This window comes from Rosa rugosa, chromosome 1, assembly GCF_958449725.1.
Source record: "Rosa rugosa chromosome 1, drRosRugo1.1, whole genome shotgun sequence".
Taxonomy (NCBI): Eukaryota; Viridiplantae; Streptophyta; class Magnoliopsida; order Rosales; family Rosaceae; genus Rosa; species Rosa rugosa.
This window is the reverse complement of record NC_084820.1, coordinates 61,216,152-61,226,150: the sequence shown is the minus strand read 5'-3', so window position 1 is coordinate 61,226,150 and position 9,999 is coordinate 61,216,152. Positions and strand designations below refer to the sequence as shown.

Below are 9,999 nucleotides of genomic sequence, written 5' to 3'. Positions count from 1 at the left end.
TTGAATCAAATTGAACATACAATCAAGCATTGAAATTGGCAGGAAAAAAAAAAAAAAAAAAAAAAAAAAAGAAGGTTTATTCACATTTACAAATGACAGTGTTCCCAATTACATATACAATTATACACAGAGGCCTTGGAATACATTGAGACCTAAAGATATATATGGTTTGTTTACCATTTGGAAACTAACTTAACTGCTATGTTGTGTGTGCATAATCTGATTCGAAACAATATGATACAGAGAAAATGAGGAACAACGAAGCACAAATGTAAAATCTTGACATCCCCATAGGTGCTCTCCCCAATGCCAAATTTTCTCTTCGAAAGAGCAAATCAAACGGCCATGAAAGAGCAGCAAGAAGGAAGCAGGATGCCCACTGTATTGCATCCAACCTCACACCACTGGCTAGTCCTTTCCCAAACTCAACAATCACCACCTGCATGACCATAACAGCCCCCAAGGCCATCAAAAACCAATAGCTGTGAAGAACAACATTTAGCACTTCCTTGTTCAGTAGGTGCATGGCCCTGAACAGATTAAGGACCTGACACAAGGTGTAAATATTGAAAACCATGGTACCCGGGACGCCTTGGTTCATGCTCACTATTGCATTTCCCATGAAATGCAAGACCAGCAAGATGGAAGCCTGGTATGAAACTTGAATGGCTATGTTTCTCCAGATGGCTTTGGTTATAAGTGGCTGAGCCCTTGGCGCCGGTTCTTGAGTCCTTGGCGCTGGTTCTTGAGCAAGTGGCTCCTGGCGTTCTAACTCCATTACCATCATTAGGCTGCCTAGAAGGCACATTATCAAGTTCACCCAAATCAAGTGAATTGCGGTCAATGGAGAGTCCCCTGAATGCATCGTTGCTACTAACGTTACTAGCAACCCGGATATGCAAGCCGTGAGCTGAATTTGACAGAAGTTCTGAATGTTGTGGTAAGCACATTTCCCAGACTTCAAGTTCAGGAACCATAAGCAGCCATCCTTAACTATAATATCAGCATTGTCTCTGGCCATCTCAGTGCTCCATATATCCTCTGTGATTCCAACATCAGCTTCTTTCAAAGTCCTAGTATCATTTATGGTTAACCCTCCATAGAACGCTACTATGTGACCGTTTTTCTTTAAGCGCTCCACCATGAGAAGCTTGTCTCTTGGGAGAGAACTTCCCATCACAGATATCAAATCCACCTTATTTAGTCTTTCCATGGAGTTGAGTCTTCTGAAAGCTTCGCCTGCGATAATCTCCATATCACCACTACCAGGGTTAAAGATTCCAAGATCAGAAGCTCGCTCAGTCACTATTGAGAGCTCATCCTCGGATACCAGCTTGATTTTTATTCCGGCCTTTCTAAAAGCTTCCACTGCAATTTTAAGCTCTTCTTGATATGGGCATCTGACTCCCACCAGTGCCAACAATTTCAACCCATTTTCTGTAAATTCTTGAACATTTGTTTTCTTGTAAGCATATGCAATCGGTCTAAGACCCTTCTCCTCCATGTTCTTAATGACCAGCTTAAACTTTCTCTTCTGAATTTCCAGAATACGACTTTCCCCAGTCTTATCATTATAATGTGAACACATGTCTAAGATTGTTGATGCATCTCCACTCATATGCAGCTGCATATCTTGTGCACTGCTCTCTGTTTTCCTCATTAGGATGCCACTACATTTCTCATCAGAACTCAATTTTCTCTCTTCCAGAGTTATAAATGTCTGTTCCAATACCTCCATGTCAGTAACGCCCCATCTGGTCTTGATCGAAGAAATGAACGAATCATTTGCTGGGGTAGCAGAAATCTCTTGACGTAGTCCTTTGAGAGCAAATTGTTCAGTTTGATCAGACTCCACTTCATTGCTTAAATCCTTATCACCTATCCAAAAGTCCATAACCTCCATCTCGTTGCACATTTTCTCACTAGTTGTTTCAATGCAGATGACTGTTATGAGTCCCATGGTGACACAAGCTGAAAGATTCCGAGGATCTGCCCCATTTTGGACCACCTTCTCCTTCCATTGACAAAGTGCAAGGGAAATCACAAAGGGCATTCCATGTTGTATCCCAATTACCACAGTAGCAAGAACACTTGCTAAAGTGGAGACCCTTCCTTGAGTTTTCAAGTATATTTTCTCGAAAATCTTCATCAGCAAGCTCACTGAAACTTCCCCTTTCAGGTCTGGCCTGTCATTGTAGTTGTCATGCTTCCTGAATACTAGTAACCGTATTAGCACCACAACAGCAATCAGAATTGAAACACAACACGCAAGATACTCCATATAAGTATATGGTTTGTCCATCAAAGCTTGTAACAGAGTCTTCCTATTTGGATTATGATCCTCAGTCACCAAGCTCAGCATCTCTGCAAAAGCAGTATTGACACCGACAGATGTCACCATCATTCGACCCTGGCCCTCAATAACTTTTGAACCAGACAACACAAATGGGTTGTTTTCAAAATCAATTGTGGGGCTCAATACCTCATCCAAGACCAGTTCCACACCATGATCTATGAACAAGCCATCAGCAGGAACATGGTCTCCCTTCTTCAAATGAACTATATCACCCACCGAAACATGAGATATCATAACCGCTCTAGATTCTCCATTTCTTTCAACATCCACCAGAAATTTGTTCCTCTCCATCAACTGCTTCACCATCTTCCTCTCGTTGCGATAGTTCCCAACTGAAGGAAAAGCAACGAGTAGGAACACAGTAACAAGTATGGCAACACCATCATGCCACCCTTGTTTGACTCCTTGCTTCATAAATTCAATAGCAAATTGCAACCCAGCTGAGCCTAGGAGGAAAAAGATTGTGTACTGATTGCAAGCCTTCAACAGGAAGTGAAAGAAAACAGGCTTGGTAGTCTTCAATGATAGTTGTGGAACTTGACCACCATCATCAGCATGATCCTGTGATTTGGTGAATCAAATTAATGACTTAGTAAAAGTATATGATCATTCTCTATCAAGTATAGGTTAAAGAACCGGAGTTGTTTGCTGCTTAAATCGGTTGCTACCTCAGAGTGAGACCTGAGAAGTGCTGAAACACCATCAACACCACCGCGTGCTCGCAGTGCATTCAAGTCCTTCTCTCTCACAATGCGAGCAACCTCTTTCAGAAGCCATTCTTGAAGAGGGATGTCAATCACATGATTTGAGGCAGCTGCGTCCGGCGGCGTTGTTGGAGTTGTTGGTGCTAATAAAGGGATATAAGCAGCACGATCCTGTGATATAGTGGATGAAATGACTTAATAAGTTAAAGTAGAAACATAATCTATAGAAATGATTAAGGTAGCTGTTAATTTCTACCTTGAAGTAGGATCCGAGGTGTGAGACCGTCTGTCCCACATCAAGGTGAGCAACCTTTTTCAGAAACCGTTGATAACGAGGGGCCTTTGCTTTGCGGAGGCGTGACTTGTTTCTGGTGCGCCAGATGAAAACCCCAACAGCAATGTATTTATACCAGCGGCTCTGCTTGCTCTGCTCATATTGGACACAACTACTAACGGTTTGAATAAGGTCAGTAGTAAAAGTCGAGTGGCTGACACCTTCAGAAGCTTGATCACCAATGGTACTGTTTGGCATGTTTCTTGTGCTACAAGAAAATTAGAGACAAAAAGGAAAAGTTTCTAGCAGGGGAACTTTGCAGCTTTAAAACGTTAAGACAAGCTTGGTAAAACTTTGGCTCCTAGAAGAAGGCCATGATCAGTACTGAGTCTGGCTGCTATAGAGTACTGAAAGAACAACATGACTGATGCTCATTGGTAGAGGTAAAAGTCCAGCAAATATACTGCAAAATACCAATAAGTCTTTGCTCCTAGCTTTGCTTAAATTAACGTAAAGATCTCAATGAGTTATTGAGTGCTTCTATCAGCTCAACAAAAAACTACATGCTCTCCTAAGTATGCATGGCAGAGAAAGCCAAAAACATGGGATGGATATATCAAGAAAGACACCAAGTAAGAAAACGAAAGGTAATAGAACAAGTTTTTGGTCAACCAGATAGAGAGAAAGGGAAGTAATTGATGGGTTAGAATTAGGACAGGTCGGGGATTGTTGTAAATGTAAGAAAAAGAATGTTCTTTCTGTAACTTTCCAAATTCGTCACCTCCGTAGGGCTCGAATAGATCGAGTTAGGACAGGTTGGGGTACGATTTCCCCAAATGTAACAGAAACAAAAAGGCAGTGCAACAGTACAGAGAAGTGGGGATGGTGAAGTTGTGAGTTGTGAAGAATACTGAGCTTATTTTATAGGGAGGCTGGAGGAACCAACTAGGAAGCTTCCTCGAGAGGAAGTTTCCTGGTTGCTTCTGTTTTTTTTTTTTTACTGTTCCTAGTCCACATTACATTACCCAGAAACTATATCGGATATACCCAGAAAAGTTTGCCTTGGAGATAAGTTTGAAGACCAATGGGCCGTCTTATAAAAAAGTGGCTGTTTTTGTGTAGTAGACCAGTATCATACACTACCATTCTTTAGGAATTGGTTATGGTGGAGTGCCATGTGTACGCGTTTCGGTGGAAATGGAAGGAGAAGACTGACTTTATATAAAAATCCAAGAAGAAAAACGAATAAGGATGTATGACATTGCCAAATTGGGTTTGTTTTCTTTAAGATTTGTAGTTGGTAAGGGACAAACAAGGCCAACATTCTCATTCTGTCTTGGTTCAGTTGTATCATTTTCTTCTGAAACTGATACACATGAAGTTCGGGCGAATCTTGATCAGATTTGATTACTCGTCGAACTTATGACTTTCATAAATAATGCAACATCTTGTAAAGAAGTTGTAAATGCCAAAGAACGAACTGTGACATGCTGATTATTTGGAATAACCGATACCGTAAAGGTCACAAGTTCAAAATTAAGCAGCATCATTAGATAAAGATAGGATGGGGATTAAAAAAAAATGACAATAAAAAGGTAAATGTTTAAGTAAAATAGATTCGAGAGAGAATTGTAGAGAGAGATGTGTGTTATTATTGAGAATAGGAGCCCTATATATAGGGATTACAAAGTACTAGTTCTAATGTTACAAGGAATACCAATCCGTGTAGGATTGGGAAATCTAGAACCTTCTCTCCTATTGCTACTCCTAGTTTGATAAGGCACACTAAATCGATATTCCTTCAACACTCCCCCTTGTGCCGCTTCAAACTTGGTGGTGACGCTTCATCCGTTGCCTCGTTAAAAACCTTGTCAGGTAACAAAAACCCTGTGGGATAAAAATAACCCTAGTCGAAGGACAAAAAGAGCACAACACGTCCTTCACTCTTCGAGATCGAACATGTAGACATCATAACTCCCCCTGATGTCGATATCTCCCCCTGATTGCTACAATCGTGGGAGTTCGGATAACTTTCTCAATCCGATGCTCTTCACATGTTTCTCGAAGGTGGATTTAGGTTACGACTTAGTGAATAAGTCCGCTACATTATCCTCTGATCGGATTTGATTCACTTCAATCTTTAGAAGTGATTGTTGTTGCTGATTATAAAAGAACTTGGGTGATATATGCTTGGTGTTGTCGCCCTTGATGAAACCTAACTTCATTTGTTCAATACAAGCTGCATTATCCTCATAAATGCATGTAGGTTCATCTGTGGTAGACTTCAAACCACAACTTCCTTGAATATGTCGAATCACGGACCTTAGCCATATACATTCACGAACGGCTTCATGTAGAGCAATAATCTCTGCATGATTCGAGGAAGTAGCAACAATGGTCTGTTTCGTAGACCTCCAAGATATCGCAGTGCTTCCCATGGTAAAGACATAACCAGTTTGGGAGCGACCTTTGTGAGGGTCAGAGAGGTACCCTGCATCAGCAAATCCCATCAAAACATCATTGTCGTTTTGATGGAGGGGAGTAGGGTGGGGCCGGCCACCATGGGCGGCAGCGGCGCTGGCGGTGACAACATGGCCGACGGTCATGTTATGGACGGCGGCTCCATGCCTAATGGGGTCCGATCCCATTCTTCTGTCATTCCTCTTCTCTCTGTAGGGATAAAATAGGCCCATATCAATCGTACCTCTTAGGTATTGAAAGATTGTCTTGACACCAATCTAATGGCGGCGTGTTGGCGCAGAGCTATGTCGAGCTAACAAGTTCACTGCGAATGAGATGTCTGGTCTTGTGCATTGAGCTAAGTACAATAATGCGCCTATTGCACTTAAATAGGGCACTTCGGCCTCTAATGGTTCTTCGTCCTCATCCTTTGGACGAAACGGATCTTTTCCTGGCTCAAGACTACGACCAATCATGGGAGTACTCACAGGCTTTGCTTTATCTTCATGAAAGCGCCTTAGAATTTTCTGACTATATGCAGACTGATGGACCAAAATTCCATCACTACGGTGCTCGAGTTCTAAACCGAGACAAAACCGTGTTTTCCCAAGATCTTTCATCTCAAATTCGGATTTCAAGTATTTAGCAGTTTCCTTCAACTCATCTAGAGTTCCAATTAGGTTCATGTCATCGACATAAACTGCTACGATTGCAAATCCGGAACTTGTTCTCTTAATGAACACGCATGGGCAAATTTCATTGTTAATATATCCCTTCCCAATCAAGTAGTCACTTAGACGGTTATACCACATCCGTCCGGATTGTTTTAATCCATATAGTGAGCGTTTTAATCTTATTGAAAACGCGCTCCGTGGTTTAGAGCCACTTGATTTGGGTAATTGAAGTCCATCTGGAACCTTCATATATATCTCTGAATCTAGATCCCCATAGAGATATGCTGTAACCACATCCATAAGCTGCATGTCAAGTTTTTCAGAAACTACCAAACTGACAAGGTAGCGGAACGTTATAACGTCCATTACGGGAGAATATGTCTCCTCGTAGTCGATTCCAGGGCGTTGTGAGAAACCTTGCGTCACAAGGCGGGCTTTATATCTTACCACCTCATTTTTCTCATTACGTTTTCTAACAAAGACCCATTTATGGCCAACAGGCTTTACACTTGGGGGTGTCTGCGTTACAGGCCCAAATACCTGTCTCTTTGTTAGTGAATCCAATTCAACCTGGATCGCATCTTTCCATTTAGGCCAATCTGCTCTTCATTGACATTCTTCAACAGAGCGAGGTTCGATATCATCATATTCTATAATTCCTTTTGCAATATGATATGCAAATGCATCATCAATCGCCATAGAATTTCTATCCATCATCTCATGTACACTAGTGTAATTTATGGAGATCTCTCTATTCTCTGGAGTTGGTTCTGACATTGGAGCGTCCCCCAATGATGTCTCTTGGACATAACCATAATCCGGAATATTCTCATGAGATGGATTATTCACATCGATGATTAATGGATTATTTTGTGCCAAACTCGCTTTCTTTCTTGGGCGAGAATCCATCGAACCTATGGGCCTCCCGCGCTTCCTGGCAGGAGCCGTGGGCCTAGCCATAACGTCACCATCATTGAGAGATGGAACGTTGGCGCCATGCTCATGCATTCTTGAGTTGGCGTCATGTCCTCTACTTTTAGAGACATCAATCCTTGCAGGCACGTTTGCAGCAGGTATGTGTGATCTCGTCACTTTAGCGATATCAGAAAACGCATCAGGCATCGATTCTGCTACGTTCTGAAGATCGAGAATTCTCCGCACTTCAATTTCGGACTGTGCGGTTCGGGGATCAAGATGAGATAGAGTGGGGACAGACCACGACAATTCCTGTCGTTCCTGTTGAAGATTGATGTTCTTATCTCCCCCTAACGACGGGAAGACTGTCTCATCGAAGTGACAAACCGCAAATCTAGCGGTAAAGAGATCGCCTGTCAAGGGTTCTATGTAGCGGATAATCGTTGGAGAATCATATCCAACATAAATGACTAATCGTCTTTGAGGACCCATTTTGGTGCGCTGTGGTGGCGCAATTGGCACATAAACTGCACACCCAAATATGCGTAAGTGTGAGACATTAGGCTCATACCCAGTCACCATCTGGGACGCAGAAAAAAGGTTGAGTGGCAGTGGGCCTCAGACGAATAAGTACAGCTGCATGCAATATTGCATAGCCCCAAGCAGAAATAGGGAGATTGGTGCGCATTACCAATGCCCTAGTGACCATTTGTAGTCGTTTAATGGCGGCTTCTGCGAGACCATTTTGGGTGTGAACATGAGGAACAGGATGTTCAACATCAATCCCAATGGACATGCAATAATCATCAAAAGTCTTTGATGTAAACTCTCCAGCATTGTCTAATCTTATAGACTTAATAGGATGATCAGGGTGGTGAGCCCTTAACTTAATTATTTGTGCTAGGAGTTTAGCAAATGCAGCGTTCCTTGTGGACAATAGCATGACATGTGACCAGTGTGTCGATGCATCAACCAATACCATAAAATATCGAAATGGTCCGCATGATGGTTGAATAGGTCCACAAATATCACCTTGGATTCTTTGAAAGAATGGTATATTTTCTTTAGTGTCCTTTGCATAGGATGGTCTCGATCCTAATTTTGCTAAAGAGCAGGCTTTGCAGAACGAAATATGGGCTTTAGAAACAACCAATGAGGATTTTGGTTGAGCCACGAAGTCACAAAAGACTTGAGAAGTAAAATTTGGAGGGGAAAGAGCATAGGTGGCGTCAATGCCACACTGAGGCCGCAGGGGGACGGCGGCGCCGGCCAAGGATTGCCGGTATTGGAGGTGAACGGTGTCGTGAGGCGCAGGTGCTCTTTCGGTGTCCAAAATCCGATTTTTACTTCTTTTCGTTCTGAAAAATGGATGTCCGTGTGAAGTCTTTAATATATGGATCATCATGTCACGACCTGGGTGTTTGGACCCAAAATGAACATTTTGGCCTGACAAGGCATGTGTTGGAGAAATTGAGCCAATGTCAGTGGCTCAAGCTATATATTGTCGACAAGCTCGAAATATATATTTAGAGGCTAAATAAAGCCTACTATGCAAGCATGGAAGCATGAAAAGTTAACTTTAGCACATTTTCCTACTTCGGCTAGGAGAAACCGAGCTAAACAAGGAAGGAGGGGCGGCAGACTGACCAAATGAACTTGAAATGAGCTGAAACTCTGCAGATCAATTCTAGACAGCCCAAGGATCATTTCTTATGAAGAGTGCCAGAGCTTTGTTTGAGTGGAAGGCCTTCAAACAATCAGCCCAATTTTCTACAGAAGCAAAACTGGAAAACTGGACCTGTAAGAGGTCCAGCAGCATTTTCGGCCCAACCACATGGAATAAAAATCTGAAAATTTGTCAGGATGATCTACACTCATAGTGGAAGATTTCATATGAAGAAGTCGAAGGCATATAATGAAGTCTTGTTGGAGAAATAATTGAAGGAATAAAGGGGAAGAAACTGACCTAAAACCAGCTCAATATTCACATGTTCATGTTTCCTACCCACATGAAGAAAGCTAGATGCTTTTCTCTTTTTCCTTGGATATATTTTTCTTCTACAATCTCTTTAATAGATCATCACCACTTCCATGTTGCTGCACCTTCATGCTTTGCTTTCATTTCATCTTTTCTCTATCTTTTCCATATTTTACAAGTGAACTTAGATCTACTTTCATTATTTTTCTTCCACTCATCATTTCACTCTTCTTTTTCTTCCCTATATAAACACCTTCTCTTCTCATTCTAAGAGACACATTCACAACACAACAACAACATCTCTAAGATGATCTAAGTTCTCTCTAGAGCAACTCCTCTCCTTCTCTTTCTCTTACCGGTGATCTCACTCCTAGTCCTAGTCTTCTCAGAAGCCGACTTTCAGTGCCACCAAACCCTCTGTCAACGTGCTTCGGTCCTAGTCTCCTCGGGAGCCGACGGTAGTGCCGCGACCACAACGGTTACAGAACCAGCCAAGCAAGGGTAACGCCCTAGCAACCCAGCCAAGCTAAAGTCACGCTTTAGCAAGATCTCAACATTTCCCGGTGATGTCGCTCTGCTCGATCTACAACATTGAGTATCGATTGTGTTAACAAGAAGAAACTTCAGCAAAGTCCTCA

At 42.2% G+C, this 9,999-nt stretch overlaps 1 protein-coding gene across 1 annotated transcript; it reads right to left on the bottom strand.

Annotated features, from left to right (window-relative positions):
- Nucleotides 1-79: 79 nt before the first annotated feature.
- On the bottom strand, nt 80-4,209 carry LOC133743703 (putative calcium-transporting ATPase 13, plasma membrane-type). Its single transcript, XM_062171739.1, has 3 exons — nt 3,317-4,209; nt 3,025-3,231; nt 80-2,917 (listed from the first exon to the last, which is right to left on the bottom strand). Exons 1-3 carry the CDS (start codon nt 3,590-3,592, stop codon nt 200-202), a joined length of 3,201 nt encoding a protein of 1,066 aa, XP_062027723.1. The 5' UTR covers nt 3,593-4,209; the 3' UTR covers nt 80-199.
- Between the last annotated feature and the right edge of the window lie 5,790 nt (nt 4,210-9,999).

Coding starts and splice junctions, on each gene's coding strand:
- LOC133743703 (XM_062171739.1), bottom strand. CDS start 3,592: ATGCCAAACAGTACCATTGGTGATCAAGCTTCTGAAGGTGTCAGCCAC. Junction 3,232..3,316: donor ACCTCGGATCCTACTTCAAG/GTAGAAATTAAC, acceptor ACTATATCACAG/GATCGTGCTGCTTATATCCC. Junction 2,918..3,024: donor TTCTCAGGTCTCACTCTGAG/GTAGCAACCGAT, acceptor ACCAAATCACAG/GATCATGCTGATGATGGTGG.